This window comes from Strix aluco, chromosome 5 (genome assembly GCF_031877795.1).
Source record: "Strix aluco isolate bStrAlu1 chromosome 5, bStrAlu1.hap1, whole genome shotgun sequence".
NCBI classification, from domain to species: Eukaryota; Metazoa; Chordata; class Aves; order Strigiformes; family Strigidae; genus Strix; species Strix aluco.
Window position 1 is genome coordinate 15,328,836 of NC_133935.1, and position 19,916 is coordinate 15,348,751.

The following is a 19,916-nucleotide window of genomic DNA, read 5'->3' on the forward strand; positions in this document are numbered from 1 at the left end:
AATGACAGAAGGTGGTAATACTACTACTACTACTAATGCCTTGAATCCCCACCATGTATTCCTATGATGAAATGCTGGTGCCATAACTGTCAATCATAAGAAGTACAACCGACCTGAGGGGCCCACCACAAGGCTTCCCCTAAGCCACCTCCACCTGAGAGCCGTGACCTCCAGTCTCCCTGCTGCAAGGCCGCCCTTCCCCTCCGCTCGGCCAGCTGTTTCCTGCCTCCTTCTGCTTCTCTCTTCTCTACCAGTCCAAACCTGGAAAAACTCTGAGATTTTATAAATAGCTTTATACAAATGACAGCTGAAAGCGACCTTGATGGGGAGCCCAAAGCATTGCCAAAGGAAGGTACTTGAGGGCCTTATAAGCAAGTTTCTCACCATTTCTCTCCAAGTTAAACATGCTATGACACTTCTTGGAAGATCAGCTCTTTTTGAAGCTGAACACGGTATTCCCAACAAAGCCTTAAGAACACTATGCACAAGGGAAAAAATCACTTCTCCTGCACACAACGCCCCTGAACTCTGACGTCCGAGCCGGACCCCCCGACGGCAGGCCGGGAGAGCCGTGCGGAGCTGGCTGCCTCGCCCCTGCTCGGCCTCGGGGGCCGCTGCCGCGAAGGAAGGCGCTGCCCCGGCAGGAAAGGCAGCGCGGCCCCCTGCTCCCCTCACGAAGCGCGCTGAGGACGAGAGCCGGCCCCGGCCACAAGATGGCGATCTGCCGCGCGCGAGCGCCCGCGCCCGTGACGCTCGCCAGAGCTCAGGTTCCTATTGGCCCGGCGGAGCGGGCGGGCGGGGCGGCGTGGCACTGCGGCAGCAGCACCAGCTGTGACCCGAACCGGATTTGATTCCGCTCCCGGTCGCCAACGGCCCCAGCCGCCTTCCCTCGAGCTGCCGCCAACGCCGCCGCCATGGCGCTCAGCGATGCCGACGTCCAGAAGCAGGTAGGGCCGCGGGCCCCAGCCCGAACGCGAGCCTGCGGCCCCAGAGCGGGCAGCGCTGCGGCCCTGGGGCCGCTGCTGGGTCTGCCGCCTCCACACTGCTCTCGGCCCGGCCGGGGCCCGGAGGATGCTGGGCAGGACAGACCCAGCGTGAGGAGAGAGGCCTGAGGGCTGGGCCGGGGCGGTAGAGGCAGGTTCCAGGCAACTGCCTTGACCTGAAGCTGTGCTAGGTGTGGGGTTCAGGAGCGCCTGAGCTGAGGGACTGTCCGGCTGGTAAAAGGCCAGTTGGAGTGGGAGGGATAGTGGCAGCTCTGAACCCCACAACAGCAGGAGCGGCTGTAGCCACCGGCGACTGATTAACGTTTTAGCTGTGGAACAGGGCCTCCTGCTCTGCGGGTGGAACAGTGGTGCTCTCCTGTGAAAGCAAGGGTCGGTGAAGGGGAAAGATCTTCTCTAGGAATCTTAGTGAGAAAGAGCAGTCTCTGAAGGATTCCCTGGTGGGATTGATCGGCCGTGCGTTGGGGAATTTAGCATTTTGATGACATATTATGCCAGATTATAATGAAAGGGATCATAAGTAGCCTTTATGCTATCAACAGTGCTTAACTGCTCTTTAAGGCAGATAAATACGTTGCACTAGGTAAGTACTGTCTTTTTAGATGTTGCTTTCTTGAATGCCTTTTTCACTCTTATATACTATAAGCAGAGTAATGCAACCTGGGCTTTTCTTGCAGTGGAAACTTACAACCCTGAAGTCTGACTGTGGATAGATACTTCCTCCTGAGGCAGGACACTTTGTCCTTATTGACAGTAAATACTGCCCTTGCTGCTTTGAGCTGGGTTGCAAATGGCGTGCCATGTTATAGACTGCACGGATCCAGTCAGCACTGGTCCATGGAGTTTTCTACAGGTGATGAGCAGATCAGCCAAGTTCCCTTTGTCCTTTGCATCATAAGTGCTTCGTGTCTCACTTTCTCATTCAGTAAACATAGTCTCTTGGCAAGGAAGCATCACATTGAAAGTAAAATCAGTAGGTTGCCTTTCTCCAAAAGGGGAATTACAACATTATGTTCTATTGCCTTTTATCCACAAAGCTTGGGGTTTTTTTTCCTGCCTCTTCCATGAAGATAATAAAAATAAAACTGACGTTGGGGTGGTCTTGCTCAGCCACCATGGACCTGAACTTCAATGGTTAGTTCAGGATCAGTTGATATACTTAACACGTAATGCTAATAGCGTTTCACATCTGCAACTTTCCTGTCATTGTTTTACGCTCCTGAACCTAGGGTGGTCCTGTTAACTGTAAAAGAGAATGCTGCTGATGGCGTGACAGTTCTGGGTGTGTATAAACCCAGTATGAACTTGCCAACTGGTCCTCTGAACCCTTAACTACATTCCATGGTGCTTTCAATAATTTTCTCTTTGAAAATGGTCTCTAATTAAGAATTTTTCCCATTGATAGACTTGCTTGCTTTATTCTCTCAAGAGTGTTTGATAGATTGCTCCATCTAATCTGGCTAGTCACTTCTAGCTAAAGCCAGTCTAACATCTAGAACTTCCCATGGAAAGGGTAATCACACTACTACTGATGGGAAAAACCCTCTCTTTCTGTAGGAAATACTACTATGCTAAAGTTATTAACTACATTTAAAATTAATCTCTCATTTGAAAATAAATATTTTTGTCAGTGTTATTAAAACTAGTACTATTTATAGATGTGAAAGTCTCACACAGGATCTCTTTCTATGAAAAGCAAAAAGGGATTTCAGTACAACAGATTTTGAAGGAAATAATGCTGTTCAGTCTTATCAGACTAGGGGAAATGGCTGTCATATTAGCTTGCTTCAGTCTTATTCCTCTTCATTATGCAGAGGACCTTTCTTGAACACCCGGAACTGTTTAAAGTACTTTTCCAAAATTAAGAAACCAAACCGAACTGGAGGAAGTGACTCAGTAATGTAAGGGTTAGTACTGCTATACAAAAGTTCTTAGTCTCCTTCAACAACAGGCTATTCAGCAAAATAATTTCCTTATTTTATATGCCTCTCTCGTCCTTTCTGAAATGCAGGTAGATCTAAAGCTTGATTTAACCACTCGTCTAATCAGACGAGCAGGGTCGGAAACCGACGCCGTAGGTTGACGTGCACTTGGAAGTGTTGCAAACTGGAATTAATAGAAACATTGCTGATTTGATTTTTGAGGATGTAAATGATATTGTTCACTTCTTCCACTGCACATGCTTAAAATCTTCCACTTGTCTGTTCACTTCCATTTTTTCATCTATATGGGCATAGTGCCGTTCTGCACGTTGGCTCAGTTTTCACATTGGCACCTGTCATCTCTTTAAAATATTTCATTTTAACATGAGATTATGTAAATGGAATCTTTCGTGCAAGTTTATTTGGACCAGATTGTCTGCAAAATGTGTCTCGTCACTAAGTGCAAGCAAAAAGTCGGTGTGCTTTTATGGTCTGCTCAAGTGTATGGTCCACTCCATCTGCCCTTGGAAATGGCTATACCTGTGGAAAGTTATGGTTTGGTTGGGCATGAGTCCTTATGGTCTGCCCCAAATGTAAACCTAAACTTAGGCTTGGTCACAGAAAAGCATGTGATAAATAAGCAGAACTTGGTATAACTGCTTTCCTTGTCTTGAAGCTGTTGGACCTGTGCTTTGTAGTGTTTTGAGGTAGTTTCTAAAAGGTTTTTCAAGTAGAATATATTAGCACATACCAGGCTCTAAAGCGGCGTGTGATATACTTAATGCAGTCTTCATCGACTCACACTGCTGTCTTTGTCTCCTTCCCCAGCTCCTCCAAACTATCATGCAACTACTTTATAAAGTCCTTTTGAGTTGAGTGATACAGCAGCATTTTTTAATGTCCTTGTAAGTCTTTACAGAATTTATTACATTTTTTTCAAGAAAGATTTCTCAGGTATGTAAAGGAACTTCTGGTTGTACAGATCTGACCAGTGGTCAGTAGCCCTTTGCTTTGCTTCACTGGTCGTCTAGCATGGAAGGCCCAGGTTCATTCAAATGCCATCTGTGCCTGATATGGAGCAGGGACTCGATGTTAATCTTCTGTGTTTCATGTAAATGTCATAACAAGAAGACTAATTTTGCTGTGTGAGGGTATTTTTTTTTTTTTTTTTTTTTTTACTAATCCTGGGAGGAGGGAAAAAAAGTTCTTCTCACTAATGAAGAATGAAAATACCCAGCCTCACATTTATACAAACTTACTTCTAGTTTGCAGTTTTTCTGGTATAGTTGCATATCTAAAGTACATTCTTCAAATGACAGCTAGTGAAACAGCATTATGTAGAATTATTTGAAAAAAAAAAAAAAAATTTCTTGTAATGTGTGTTAAGATGACCTGACTCTTTGTCCTGTATGCTCAATTTAATTTCCTTGGAAAACATTATATTAATTAGCAAATGGAGATGGAGAGGCCTAAAATACAAATGAGAAATATGTATGTACTTTCATCAAAGTCCCTTCCAACAGATAATATTTTATTTTCTCTCTCTTGTTACAGATCAAGCATATGATGGCTTTCATTGAGCAGGAAGCCAATGAAAAGGCTGAAGAAATAGATGCAAAGGTAAAAATGGAAGTTCAATGTCAGTAAGTGCAAAAGGAAAACTGACATCCCGTTTTGATAGTTGCAGCCAGAGCAGTCGTAGAACACTTTTGTAAGCTACAGCTTACTTCACGTGCAGTTACTACGTAGGAAAAATGATGCTACCAAGTAAAGTTAATATTTATTAGCTTTTGACAAATGAAAACAAGTTGGACGTACTTTTTGGTCAAACTTTTCTTAGTGGTTCTTAAATATATATTTATTCATATGCAAGTGCACTCTTTTTTTTTTTTTTTTAAGCAGTCAGGAGAGCTGAGTGGTAATGTGAATAGACTGGATTAAGTGGAACAACTTCCCCCACCTCCTATCACAACTTGACATCATTGAGGATTAAAGGAGTTCTTTGCATAATTATGAATTCTGCTAAGGTTTGTCATAACAAGCTATTACCAGAAGGTTTAATTTTAACTGTCGCTTGGCTTCCGTAGCATGTCAGGCAGAAACACTAGCAGTAAATGCTAGTAATCTTGCACAGATATTCATACATGTGCCAAAATGTTACAAGATGAAGGTTAAACCGGTTGAATTATGTTGGTGCAAGTTTGTAAGCAGGTTGATAACTGAACTTAAACCTGTGTAGCCACCTGCAGACTTAATTCTAGATGTGATTTAGTAGGTATCCTGGGGAACTAAAACATAAATTTATATTTAAGGCATGACTTGAATAACTTGCAGAATTCTTCACTTAGGTTAAGCCACAAGAGACTGAGTTTAATATTAACCTGGTGATAGAAAATAGATGTTTACTAAAGAAGGATTAATGGTGCCCTACAACCCTAACAATTGCATTATACCAATACCAAAATATCTTGTTGGTATTGGACATGGCATATGAATTACTCATATTTAATCTCCCTTAAACATTTAGATCTACACAAATATTTAATCAATACTAAAGCAGGTATTCCTGATGATCTGCAAACAGAAGTCAGAAGTTGAGATTGGATTCTCGGGTATAAATAGGAAAATTTGCCACGTGTTTTCACGTGCTGTCTGGCTAGGGTTTGTAAAAAAGAAATAGCTGTGCTGTTACTCTCCTTGTGTATGGATTGCTTAAAGTAATGAAGTTTATGGATACTGAGGGCTGGGTAGCTTGTTCTAGGTAGAATCTCTTGCAGCCAGAGAAGAGACTGATTCTACAAAAACAAAACAGACATGAAGGTCAGATAAAATGGGTTTTTCTTAATGGTATATAATATATAAATTTGGTAATTTTGCAAGGAAATGTGTCAGTCAATTGATAAAATAAGCTGTATCTTAGTTAGCAAGGTTCTAGTTCAGTAGAACACATCCTGAACTCCCTTTGACTTGAGTGCTGCTTGCAATGTGTTGCTTATATGAAAGCATAAATTGTATCATAGGATGATAGGCTAGGAGCCTATCTATGAATGTGCTCTGAAAGCATGCCTGTTTCGTTTTGATTGTTTTTTTCAGCCTGTGGAATCAATTTCCACTTCAGTTATTTAATTTTTACTATAGGCAGAAGAAGAATTCAACATTGAGAAGGGTCGCCTTGTTCAGACACAGAGGCTGAAAATCATGGAGTATTATGAAAAGAAGGAAAAACAAATTGAACAGCAAAAGAAAATGTAAGTTGCTTAGGTTAGGTGGCTGACTTCGGAGCCCGAGCTCTCATTTTATTGCTGATTTTATACAAAACTGTTTTTCCCTGGCAAATAGGTAAATTGTAGCCAATATATTTAGTTCTAATTATTTCTTGTTTTTCCTGGGGAGAAATTCTCAAAAGTGAGCTGCAATAGTATAACTGTTAGTGTGGTGAAAGAATCTTTCATATTTCTTTACGTAGCTTATGTCCAGAACTCTACCCTGGTCTGTTACTCTGGGACAAATGGTCACGCCAGGTTCAGTTTTGGTGGGTCTTTACTGAAGGATGGGGTTCTGTGTTGTAATCATTTGTGCAAGTTGAGAAATGGATTCATATAGGTCAACAGGCTTTGTTCTTAAATGTTGTAGCATCTTTAAATGTATACAGTTAAATGTTGCAGTTCTTCTGTCAATCTGATGGATTGATTCAGCTTTATCATCCGACTTGCAGACAGATGTCCAACCTGATGAATCAAGCAAGACTGAAGGTCCTCAAGGCAAGGGATGACCTTATTGCAGTGAGTATCTCTGTAGTAAAGACACAGAGGCTCTATTTCTGCTATCTCTTAGGAAATGTTCTTAACCGTTCTCTAAAGAAAACTATGATTTGTGATTGAGTGACGTTTGCTTCAGCATACAAAGCAGTTGGCTTTCCCAACTGCTCTGAAAAGTCATTAAGTCCAGCTTTGCTAATATGCTTTAGCTTATTTTCATGGTTTCTATTACCTGCTCTTTTAGGGAAATACAGTTCTCTGCCAGAAACATTGCAGACAATGTTGTATCTATCATTTGGACAGTAGCTTATTTGTTTAAAGAGCAGAAACTTTTTCTTGCATGGTTGGTAAAACTTTTAAGTTCTGTTTGCCTGAAGCAACATTTATGCGTTAAAGCTGGCACGGCTTAAGCAAGTAGGCTTAAAACACCATTAACCAGGTTTTTCCTTTAGTGGCCCCTAGTATAAGAAAAGGTTTGCTTCTTGTTCTAGTAGGTGACCAGTCTGTTGACATATAGGGTGAGTGATCATTTATCAGAGCAGGCTACATTTAGTCTTAGTTCAGGCATACTATGTTTATCTTGCACCACGTGTAGTGTATTCTCATTCTGCTTGTTGTACAGCTTGCAGGTTTCCTGTTATCTCTGTCTCAGAAACAGTTTGGGTGTTCCATATTCTGCTAGATGGTGCTGTTGAGCTATTGGAAAAGCTGAGACCTCTACAAGTAAAAAATAAAAAATTGGATAATGTTCAAGTTGATGATACCATGAAAAAAGGAGAGTTAGCAGAAGAAAATCACCAGTTTATTGATTCCTTAAACCTAGTTTCAAACTTTAGATTGTATTCCCAGAGAGGAGGAAGGTGGGTGGCTAAAGAGCCAACTCTATTGTGATAGTCTCTGCTGGGTAATCTCTTCCTCATTTATCAGCTGACTCAGCCTCATGCTTCTGAGTAATGCATAACACTCTTCCTCATTTTAAAACATTTAAGTCACATGCTGCTAGCTCTTTCTTCCCTTATCAGATATTTGGCCTCTTTCATGAACAAGAGAGATGAGCAGTTCCAGAAATGCTGTTACTCTAGGGTGGACAGTATAACTAGTTTTGACCATGACATTAAATTGTGATATTCTTGCATCCCAGTACTGATTGTGTTAACATGCACTCTCCTATTAAACACTATGAGGCAGGACAGTAAGGAAAGGTTTATACCAAGTCATACAATTTCTTTACCTGAAGTAATTATGATGGTTCAGTTCTAAGGACTGTGTTGACTCAAACTTCTTAAAAGTTCAATCCCACCTAAGACTGATTTGCTGAATAAAGATAATCAAAGCCAGCTACTTCAGATTAAACATAAACTCTCACTTTTAAATTTTGGCTTGTATTTGCTTACAATTAAAAAATACCTAACCTGAATATTGTTTGATAAAAAGATAGATTAGATTTCTTCGCTTGACCACAAAGCTGAAAAAATGTTATTTGGACAATTTTGTTAGTTAACGTTAGGCAGTGATTTACAACATATTTAGTTTGTCTGAATTAATATTGTAACTACTAGCCTTTTACTACCGAGGTCTCCCTTTTTCATGAAAAAGGAATTATTGTCAGGTTATAATGGGTTCAGATCAGGGCAGGGAGAAGAGAGCTGTTTGGGAAGGATATTGTGCCATGTACAGAGAAGAAGGTTAGCTTGGATGAACACCAGCTGGAATGTACGTTTACGTGTTGGCAGGGTGTGATAGCTATAATAGGAGTACAGAAAGTTGGTAGGCATGAAACCAAATGCCAAACAGATGGGCTTTGCTGATCTGATTTCTCCTGAATGTAGGATTTGCTGAATGAGGCCAAGCAGAGACTTGCCAAGGTGGTGAAGGATACTGCCAGGTATCAGACACTGCTGGATGGACTAGTTCTACAGGTAAATATTTAAATTGCAAACAATAGATGATCGCAGCCTTATCTCCTAGGTGTCTTTCTTCTAAGATAACCCACTGGAAGTTACGGTTGTATTGGAGTCTAGATCAAATGTTGCTGGGTGATCGCATCAGTCGTGGATTCTGAGCAGATAAGGTTGTAGCTTGTTTAGAGGTGGTAAAGCTTGGTGTACCAAGCAGCAATTCCATTATAAGAATAATTGCAGATGCACACACATACCACTGTAACATGCACATTTAGGATGCACGCCTTAAGCTTCTGTAATAATTAGTTGGATCAAATACACCTATGGCAAAAGTTGTTTCTCCAAACCTAGAAGTCCATAGTTATCCACTTTTAAAACCTTTTCAGCATTTGAGACTTGTAGGTCCTGGCTTTGATAAATTTACTGTAGTATGGCATGGGTCTGTGACAGACATACAAAGCAGAAATCAAAGCTTTGCTTACCTAGATTACCATCCTCAAGCCCCAGCAGTTAGCTGCTAAAAAGCCAGCATTGTTCAGGGTCGGTGTGCGACCACCAGCGCCACCTTCTGGTATAAATTGGTCCTGCCACTATAAATTCTCAGAAGCCAGCCATGAGCGCTCCTGCCTACAGTTTGATGGCAGAATTTTCTTAACAGTGTTTCCTACCAGCTTGTGATTCCAATTCAGTGTTGTTTCTTTGTCACACCTAGGTCTGGTATTGCTGTACATCTAACAAACCTGTCTCATTCTTGCAAGCTGGCCACGTCTGTCTTGGCTCATTATTTGATCCAGCGAGGAATCTGTAGTCATCAGTACTCACAGCTGGAATAGACTGTTGTTGTAGGTCCCTTCTAGCTGGAACGAAACCTATTCTATTCCTACAGGAACTGCAAGGCAGGAGTTATTCAAACAGGCATCTGAACCTACTGCATTTCTTCTCCAAGAACAGCATAGGAGAATGTCAGCGTGGCTACGTGCTTAGTCTACTTAGACAGCAGTGATCTTTATATATACATGTACATTGTCTGGGCAACTCAATCCTGTGATACATACGTTTAGTTGCACTTGAGTTCCAAACTTGAAGCTAACAAAGAAACACATAATCCATAGTGGTAGGCTATTTCCCAGATAATTGGTGCTGTCCTCTCAGAATGTCTGCATGAGTTGAACTTGCAAGCAAATAACTACATAAAAAAGGCTAATACTGTCAGGTTTTGGTTTTCAAAGTGATCAGCTCCTTTCCTTTCTTGGGGTTAAATATTTCTAAGACAGTTAAAATGCTGACTTTCTGATACTGTAATGGTTATCTTGTGCAGGGATTCTACCAGCTGCTTGAGCCCAGAATAGTTGTTCGGTGCAGGAAGCAGGATTTCCCTATGGTTAAGGTAAGACTAGGATAGTTTGACAGTATTCTGCTCGTGAAGTCTGGGACCTGACTGCAAATACTTGCTGCTCAGATCCCATCTGTGTGACATGAAAACGAGCTTGGCTGGCTGCACTTCTGCTGCAGATACAATGGAAGAGAACAAGTATGCTTTTGAAGTTGGAGGTCATTTACTTGCTTGGATATTACCTAGAAAACTTTAGACATTGCTACAATGTTAAGAATACTAATTGATTTTGGCTCAGAAGCCATACTGAAATACATTTGCTTAATTAAAAAAGAGGGAAAAAAGCCTTAATCCCTTCATTTTATTGTTACAAATGATTGAGTGACCAAACCAAAGTGGTGCACTAGCATTTGTCAGTGCTAATTGGAGGTTTATCTTGTATCCTAGACTGCCGTACAGAAGAGCGTTCCCATCTACAAAAATGCCACAAAAAGGGATGTGGATGTTCACATTGACCAAGATAACTTCCTGCCAGAGGAAATGTAAGGAAAATGGGAGTCTTTTATACTGAGCACTGACTTAATGCAATTTTTCAAGCCACAGCTCCTACCAGAGCAGTCTTGGAAAATTAGTATGGAATATTCCCACAGTGTGTCTGCTGCTGTTTTAGTGGAATTTGGCACTTCTTTGTGTTAATGAAGCATAGACTCTGTGGTTTCCTCCAGACAAGCACTGTCTCAGTCAAAAATGTCCATAAAAATTTGGTGCAACCTCCAGCCTGATTCACAGTACTGAAGTAGAGAATAACTGTATGTAGAAACTTAACTATTGGTCTTTTAAAGAGAGAGAATATGGATGTAGCCATGCTTTCTATCTCAACATGAAGCAAATTGAGTCATAAGGTGCTGCAGGATAATCACTTGATGGAGTTTGTGCTTGCTATGTCTGCAAGGCTCTATTTCCATGTAGTATGATAAAGAACATGTCACAAAGTATATTCTGATAGTGATCTTTATGGGCCAGCAAACAACACTTCTAGCACTCTTCCTCACTTCCTAAAATCTGAAAGCTGTCTATTAATAATAAAATACGGAGTCTGAAGCTGTTTTGAAGTGACAAATTCCATAGCTCTGCTTGCATTTGGATCATGCTGATGAGGACGCTTGTATGTAGCTGTGGTCTCTGATAATAACTCCAAAGATGCTTTGCGCTGCTGCTTCACTGGATCACTTTGTGCTGATTCCTATTAAGACATGATCAAAAAACATTTATTTTTAAAAAAATAAAAATCTTGTCTGCATATCTGACTTGCCTATAAGTGCTGATTTGGGATAATATCTCTGCCTCATTCTGACTTTGAGATGTCCCATGGATTTCACTTTTTTTTTCCCCCACCCCCTTTCTAGTGCTGGAGGTGTTGAAATATATAACAGTGATGGTAAAATTAAGGTTTCCAATACCCTGGAAAGTCGGCTGGACCTTGTAGCCCAGCAGGTAAGTTTCTGTAACAGCCAAGGTGACCAAGATATAATTAACTAGTTTTGTCTTATTGGAAACACTACGATTTAATTATGTGTTAACTGTCACAATAGTGTGTGGGATCAGATTTCAAACATGGATGACAAGTAAGAAGTTATTTTTGAGTGGAAAGAAGCAAATTACCTACTATTTGTGCTTCTCTACAACAAACATGGCTTTTCTTAGAATGATGCCTTTTGAATTAAACATGAGCATAAAGCTCTAGATGATACAGAAAGACTTGTTAGGACTACACTGCAGTCAAGATTTTGAAATGCTGAGGCTAACTTGAATAACTGAAGCTGGCTTAAGTATTAGAAGCTTTGGGTGAGACCTATACCCTAGCAGAAAAAATTAGCTCTCTTTCTTATGCTGCAGTATAGGCAATCCTTTAAGTCTATAGAGTAGCCAGCAATGTGTGATCAGGTAAAGGCTTTAGAAAACTTGGATGAGTTGACTTCTTAATTTTGAAGCTTAGTCTAGCTATCACACAGCACCTCCAATGAGGAATGTACAGCAATTGTATTGCCTGTTGCGTGTAACGGATGTATTCTTTCTCAACAGATGATGCCAGAAATCAGAGTGGCTCTCTTTGGTGCTAATGCCAACAGGAAGTTTTTGGACTAAACCTCTATGAGAGAAGGTGGGATCTGTTCCACTGCCATACTGAAGGGGATGCAAAAGCATCTGCTACTTTAAAATCTTGAAATATAACATTACCTTGTCATCCCATATCTGTTCTTCAATGGAATAATTTTGCATACCTGCTGTGCTTAGCCTCTCTACTTGTGGTTAGAATGTATTGCTTAAAGGATGTGAAGACATACATATTCATCCAGCAGTGACACTAGAAAATGGAGATGTTTGGGCTCTTGGCTTTCCTTGCACTGTTGTGGCTCTGTAGAGACAAGTGGCCTATTTAGGGTCACTCTCTTTGCTTTGGCCACATCTCTTTCAAGTTGTCTAATCTGTGAAGTAAATTACCATGCTGCCGATGGGAAATCCCTTTTCAGTTAAGGTCTTCAGTGTTACAGAAGGCATGCATTCCTCCCCAGGGTTAGTAGTTTAATTCATGTTACTTGGTCAGGCATTTTTCTGTTCTGTATATGTGATTTAAAAAAAAAAAAAAAAAAAAAAAAAAGCCTGAGCCTGTAAGACTTTATTTATTAAAATAAAAATGTGTGTGTGTATGGAGTTATTTGTAGCTTCTCTCTGGGGGACTGACAACAACCTTTGAAAAATGGGTTTGTGTGTATAAGGACTTACTGCTTGAGGGCTGTGTGTAGTAACTGTTCTGTGAGGCTAGAATTTGAGCGCATGGAGTACTGTCAAGCTTTTTGCTGGAGTAGTGATGGATTGTAGGCAAGCCTTTTAAGTGGGACTCTAGGATGAGCTTCGTTCTTCCTAAAAAATGAGTCAATAGTTTTGCTCCCTCAATCTTCTTTCACAAGAGAGAGCTAGAGTAACAGAACTGGGCTACTTAGATATAACAAATACAATCCATTTCCAGTTACAGGTTTGTTGTTTCTGTGCAGGAGATACAGTTACTAAAGGAGTATTGTTTCGGTTTCAGGACTTGAGGAACAACAGCTGACTGTTGCAACTATGTTCTCTATTGTTAGTAACTATTAAATGAAATAACAGTAACATAACTATATTCATTACCTAATCTGTTAAGTTTTACTAACACTTGCTTCTCCTTTGCTTCTGCAGTGATGACTAGTATTGTCTTCACCTTCTGTGGTGAGGGACAGAAAAATTCTTGAGGTGACTTTCCACACTACAAGCCTCTACCAGAATACCTGACTCTTCACCTAGTGCTCAATTCTGAGACTTGTTTCATGGAAATAAGAAACTGCTCAAATGAATTACTGCTTGAATATGTTTTGAAATCATCTTCTCTAAGTACTGCAGTGATTCAGGAATGGTAGGAATTTTACGTTGTACCATGAAGAATACTTGCCAAGCTGCAGCAACATTGCTTTATGCAGTGTTTTTAACCTGAGGCCCTTTCTTCTCAAGCTGAGGTGCATGCCCTCATGTAAAGACTCTAAATGCTAGATAAGCCTTTCACTGCCTCATTTCTCTAAAATGGAGATTGACTGCTAAGAAAGTCCTGATTCCAAACTTATTTAATCTTTTGATTTCCTCTTGCAAAATAAGAGTCTTTGGCAAGACTGGGTTTTTTGTTTTACTGCTTCTTGCTGTTGCATTTAGGTACCAGTTTTTATTTTCCATATAGATGTTTATGATATTTATTCTTTTAGTGCTTTGCTTTTCTATGACTGGGCAGTGAGTGTATCTGGACTAAAGTCCTACTCTTTCTGGATTTTGGATAACCATTACAGCTTTCATCTTTGCAACTGTCAGTGATCAAGCTTCCTGACTAAGCACTGGGCTCTGGTTTTGTGACACACCTATAGAAAAGGAAAAGCCTTTATGCTTGCATGTTTAACTGTGCTGTTTCTTGGTTCAAATAGTACTTTTTGGAACAGATCTGGTTTGGTCTTTTCTGATGGTTTCATCCAACTCATCAGTAGGCTGTCTACCAGTGCTTTGGAAATGCAGTTGAACTTATTTGGGTCCTTATTTTCTCTACAGCTAGGGCTAGGAACAGAAACTCTAAATGTTGAAATAGAGCACAGCATATGCAAATAAAAAATTGAGGGGTGAGAGAAGAGGAGGTTACTAAGTGATATGCACTATGAATATTTGCTCTAGTGCTCAATAGAAAGACTTCAAACAGATCCTGGGATCATCTCTATAGAAGTGAATGGCCTAGGTTTGGCCATCATCATTTGAAAGTGTAGCTTTTATGTTGTCCTGGTGCTACTGTTTCCCTTGGAAAAGTGATACAGGCCATGGTGTAATGCATGTAGGCAGAATAAGCTGAAGGTTGGAACACAGAAGAGACAGATGGCTCTTTTGTGCATCACTCCACAGTGATGGGCCATATTACAACATTATATTCAGGTATGTTTTATTCAGTAAAAAAAATTGTATTAGAAGTTATCAAGACTTTCTCTGATACCAGTAACATAAGCATGCTTGGCTGTGACAAAAAGGGATTCTTTGTACAGGGTCTGATGGTCTGCTGCTTTCATGAAGGTAGCAGGACCTTTACAAACCCAAATCTTGTATATTTCTGAAAAGCAAAATAATAACTAGTTGAGTGTCTGATTCTGGAGCTCATAGTGGAAGATACCGGAGTTGCTATTTACTGTTTATTTTCCTCTGTTAGTTTTGTATCTCTTCTTGTATCTTCCTGTGCAGGGAAGAGGAAGAAATAATCACTGGTCATACTTAGATAAAATTAGTGGCCTCAAGAATGTTTTTAGTGTTAGTCAGTCACTTGGGCAGCAGTGATTCAAAACAGGTCCTTTACAAATAGTCTGAACACCTTATGTGTGAAGTCTGAGACTAGTGGTTTAGTGTCCCCTGCCCCACCACAAGGTACCTGAAGCACTTAGGCTTACTCAGTTTATTAGTGGAATTGCAGACACTCTTCGCTTGAGCCATGTCCGCTGTGACAGGAACTTCTCCTGCACCAGCAGTTCCCTGCAAGTGTGTTACAAGAAGCACTAGTTAATTTTAATCTTGGGACAACCACATGAGATAATTTAATTACAAAAAAATGGTGTCTGCATTACCTGGAACATCCTTGTCCTTCATCCCAGATAATAGGGGCTGTTACCAAATTTTATTACTTCAGAGATACAGAGAAAAATGGGACTATCCCATCCAGGTTTACCTAGTGTAGTTAGCAGTCCTGTTGTGTCGTCTTCTCTTTCACGTTTGGACACGGGTTTTTACAAGTAATATGTGAAACAAAAGCAGCATTTCAGGTGGATTTCAGAGTTTCTACTGCAGTGTCATTGCAGCACTGGTTTATTATTTGAACTGTACTGCTGATTTAAGCAAATGAAGTAGAATGCACAGGTTTTTTTCTTACTGATTTACCTGATGACCTAGGGCAAATCAATGAGGATATTGATCTTTATTTGTCTTTGTATAAGCATGCAAAATATTCCAGTTGGGTATAGTAAACAAGCCCCAAGCCAGATCAGCACATTAAGAAGCTGGACAAATAGAGGGAACAAAGGAGGCATTAAATCAGGGTTCAGGTAAAAGAATTAACTTGTGATGGGAGAGGCGAACGCTGCAGATTAATGGAGAGTGCAGAGCTGGTTCTGTCTAGTGCTGGAAAAGGAGTTGGGGAAATAGATAATGTTGCACTTGATCTGCACAGTTGGCAATGGAAAATTTAAGAGCGGGTCTGACACTAAGTGATCAGCAGAGGACTTAAAATGTTACTGCACATCTGAGTCACAACCTCTTTTTTAGTACTTAGTTTTCACACTGAGAGGTATTAACGTTAATCAGAGAGACACATGCTGTATGAATGATCCCTGGAGGTGCATGCAAGTGTCAAGGTGAGAGAAAGACTAGAAGAAAACAACCAGAAAGTACTGAGAACTGAGGCCTTGATGACTTTATTAAGCCAGTAGCAGTTGATAGAGCTATAACTTCTGAAAGGAAGCTCTGAGCTGGCTGTCAGGGGGTGAGCATTACCCATCAGAAAAGTGGTAGTGACAGGGCGAGTGTGCTGCAGGGAGGCAGGTGAAGTGCCCTGCTCCCTGCTGAGAGCCAGTCTTGGAGGGAAGCATGGCCATGTTTTCTGTAACAAGCTTTGTTTAAAAGCTAGCAGTGAGAATCTGGCTTTTGGGTGAATCCTGATGTGAAGGCCCAGCTACTGGCCTTTGGGTGCTCGCTGTCCAGAGAGATCACACGTCCCAGCGTGCAGCCAGCAGCGAGCTGGAGACCTTGCTTGTTGTATGCCCCTGTCCTGACCTTCTGATGTCAGCAAGTGGTGGGAAATAAGTAACAGAAGAATATGCAACCCTGTTGGAAAATGGAAGAGTGTTAGATAATACCTTACACAGACCAGTAGTGTATGCAGTACAGTGAGGCTGGAGCCACCTCCATAGACTCACAGCCTGTGCCTAAAATAGTCTGGGAGATTAAGAGAAAATGATCCATTTATTTAATTCCAAATAAATTGCAGTAAATGAAGAACAGAAACATTTGGAAATAAAAGCAAACTACCCCAGAGGAAAATTCAAAGCAAAAAATTTTCCTTGGTTAAGTGAACTCTGAGCTGCTATTCTGGGGAGCAAAGACTTAAGACTGCAGTAAAGCAACTTGGCAAAAGGTGTTTAGCCCTGAGCGAGAGCACAGACTGGCTGCAGTGTGGTTTGGCTATGTTTGGCATTTGATACAGGCAGCTCAGAGAGGCAGGTGGGGGCTCCCATCCTGCCTCTCAGACGTGTTCGTAGGGAACAGGCCATGACAAGAAGGCCTTTCCAGGGCTGGGAAGCTCCTGCTGCTCTCAGCCAAGGTAGAGCTGGCTGGGAAACCCCAAATCTGTCTTCCTAGGCATCTCGTTCAGAGCATCCCATACCGCTTCTTTGGCTTTGCTTTAGAGAAAGCAAGAAAAACATCTGTAGAGGAGCATTCTCAGGTTAAGAATCATACTGACCATGTGCCAGAAAATGTCATTTCCCAGCACATGTTACATGATGGAAATCAAAAGCTGTGGAAATCAAGGCTATCACATTATTTTAGGTAGTTTGAGGCCGATGTGTTGTGAGAAGACTGCATAGTGAAACTGTTAAGCATGGTCCCTCCCAGCATTTCTGAAGGCCCTTTCCAACCCTCTGTTCAAGAGTATTTGCATAAGGTCAGCTCCTTTTTTCACAGAATCACAGAATCGTCTAGGTTGGAAAAGACCTTGAAGATCATCCAGTCCAACCATTGGCCTAACACTGACAGTTCCCAACTACACCATGTCCCTAAGTGCTAAGTCAACCCTACTCTTAAACACCTCCAGGGATGGGGACTCCACCACCTCCCTGGGCAGCCCATTCCAACGCCTAACAACCCATTCCGTAAAGAAATACTTCCTAATATCTAGTCTAAACCTTCCCTGGTGCAATTTGAGGCCATTACCTCTTGTCCTATCGCTTGTTACTTGGTTAAAGAGGCTCATCCCCAGCTCTCTGCAACCTCCTTTCAGGTAGTTGTAGAGGGTGATGAGGTCTCCCCTCAGCCTCCTCTTCTCCAGACTAAACAACCCCAGTTTCCTCAGCTGCTCCTCATACAGGCCCTGGCCACACATCCCCTGCCTAAACACCAACTGACTGCACATACTCAACCTAGTACCAGCTGCAACCCTGGGGGTGTTCAGGATCCTGGATTTCATCTGCCAGTGGCAGAAACATCCTTACTCTTCACATGAAGCTGTTCATTAGAAGCCTTTTAACAGAGGGACTGGAAGATCATTGGTTTCTGGGTGGCTCTGACTTTATAGCATGAACCTCTAAGATCTAAAAGACTTGTTCCTTCCCAAACCAGCTGTAGGATGTGCAGGAAGTTCACACTTTCTTCTCCTTCCTCTCTCCTGGATGCTGGCTGCTGGCTGCCCATATCTTCAGCCCTCTGTAGTAGCAGAGCCATTTCTCTCCCCACCTGCTGGCCTTCTCCCCTTAGCAGGTAGCTGCTGGTATAGAGCTGCCACCCCTGAGTACCTACGTCTCCACGATGCTCTCCATTGCTGCAGGGTGTCAAATGCAGAGGCAGCATCTTGATGTCTAGCTGGAAGTGGACAGGAGCAGGAGGAAACAACTGTCTTGGCTTGCCCTAGCTGGTGAGCTGAACACAAATAAGAGAGAGGAACACATTGAAGTATTCCTAGTATTTGGAGGGGTAGTTATCTTTTGCAGAACTCTACTTTCATTCAAATATGCACAGCCTCTACTTGGTTTCCTTGGGATCACTGCCTGCAGTGCAATTGTAACACCTTTCTCCCAGCAAAGGTCGCTTTTACCCAGATGGTCACAGTAACCCTGTAGTGGGGACCCACCACAGACAAAACCTTTTGGGAACATTTTCTGAAGAAAGGCTGATGCTTTCCTCTCAGAGGGCTCCAGAAGGAGAAGGGAGCCTCGCTATCAGCAGCAAAATGCTAAAAGTTAGTCCCGAAGCAACTCTTGAGTGGGAGCACAGGAAAATTATTAATCTGTCTAAAAATGAAATTATGAGTATTTTTCCCCCACGCACATGATATTGAGCAGTTTAAGTGCAGCCGCTTGTTCCACATTTCTGCTTTCAGCTCCAAAGTCTTTGAAGGACGATGGTAGCATTCCTAACCAGGGCTGGGACAGCAGGAGTTGGGAGTCTCCTGTTATCTGCTGCCTGGGTGACTTCCCAGGCATCCCTGGGCTCTGTGGGGTAGGACTGCAGAGCCCTCACTGAGGCACAAAGGGCTTCTTGAGTATAGTGCTTCCCCACACCAAAGGGATTCGTGACCCAGCACTAAGTGACAGCCTGGATGTCTCTTTGCGCCTCCCCAGTCCAAACTGGGTCTCACCCCAGCCTCCAGGATACTGAAGCTGAATTTCCAGCATCTTCAGGGGACAAACAAATCCCAGCCATTGAGTCCTGGCTCCTCTCCCAACCATCGCGACTTTCTGCAGAGGACAGCACAGGCACGACCGCACCATGGGGATGCAGAGACGCGTGTGCGCACACTGGGACACCAACCACCGACGGCAAAGACACCACTTTCCCGGCCACACTGGCAGCACCCACCCCTGTGCTCACAGGTGTCCTCCTTGGATCCCTGCTCCCAAAATACACTCACCTGCATGCACCAGCCCAAGGCTGCCCAGCAGCAGCAGCATTTCTGGTCTCAAGAATCAAAAAATGGTCCTGATGGTCTGTATGACAAAAAGAAATTCCCTCCTGACTTCAGCTGGTGATTGGCTTTGAGTCATGATGCTCAAGATACTTCTAGGAAGGTTTTTAGCACTTAAAACTGGGGTACTATTTTGTGCTGCTCTTAAACACAGAGCTGTTTCCTCGTTCAAATAAAGAAATCAAGTGGTTTCTCAGATATCCTGCAATGAGCTTCACAGATTACTTAAGTACTGGTTAAAAAAGGTTTATAATAGATGTGCCTATTGGGATCACATGATTTTCTGATGCTAGGCTAAACTTGGGTGACGAAAGCAGCTATTTAATCATTTACTCTCTGATGGTTATGCTCTTTACTTAGGTCTAAATGCTGCCCCGACAGGCAAGACTCCGCAGACATTGTATGTATAGCCAGCAGCCTCACACCCTCCCTGCATGTTTGTGTACTGATCAGTGTGAATCAAACACCCTGGAGGGGTGATACTGTTGGATCCACGAATGCCAGAGATGAGACACCCCCGATACCTACACACCATCTGCACAGCACATAAAGGTATATGCAGCTGTCCCCATGGTTGTACAGGCGTATTTATATCTATTCACTATGGCGCGAAGGCACAGATGTGATTAAAAATGCATGTGGGCAACTGCATACAAATACCTGCTCCCCCACAGCCGTGCACGGCATCTGTGCGTGTAAAACCAGCACGTTCACTGTGCAGTCTTTG

General features: G+C 42.1%; 1 protein-coding gene across 3 annotated transcripts; it reads left to right on the plus strand.

The window, feature by feature from the left end:
- Positions 1-790: 790 nt before the first annotated feature.
- Positions 791-13,824, plus strand: ATP6V1E1 (ATPase H+ transporting V1 subunit E1). Of its 3 annotated transcripts, XM_074826088.1 has the most exons (10): positions 791-947; positions 4,478-4,543; positions 6,062-6,171; positions 6,639-6,705; positions 8,511-8,600; positions 9,901-9,969; positions 10,363-10,457; positions 11,322-11,409; positions 11,998-12,076; positions 13,147-13,824. In XM_074826088.1, the coding sequence occupies exons 1-9, from the start codon at positions 915-917 to the stop codon at positions 12,058-12,060; spliced, it is 681 nt and encodes a 226-aa protein (XP_074682189.1). In that variant the 5' UTR covers positions 791-914; the 3' UTR covers positions 12,061-12,076; positions 13,147-13,824. The 3 variants fall into 3 exon arrangements, with proteins under 3 accessions (XP_074682189.1, XP_074682188.1, XP_074682190.1); XM_074826087.1 differs by lacking the exon at positions 13,147-13,824 and having other exon boundaries at positions 792-947; positions 11,998-12,624; XM_074826089.1 differs by lacking the exons at positions 791-947; positions 13,147-13,824 and adding an exon at positions 4,826-4,950 and having other exon boundaries at positions 11,998-12,624.
- The last annotated feature ends 6,092 nt before the right edge of the window (positions 13,825-19,916 follow it).

Coding starts and splice junctions, on each gene's coding strand:
- ATP6V1E1 (XM_074826088.1), top strand. CDS start 915: ATGGCGCTCAGCGATGCCGACGTCCAGAAGCAG. Junction 8,601..9,900: donor TGGATGGACTAGTTCTACAG/GTAAATATTTAA, acceptor TATCTTGTGCAG/GGATTCTACCAGCTGCTTGA. Junction 10,458..11,321: donor AACTTCCTGCCAGAGGAAAT/GTAAGGAAAATG, acceptor CCCCCTTTCTAG/TGCTGGAGGTGTTGAAATAT.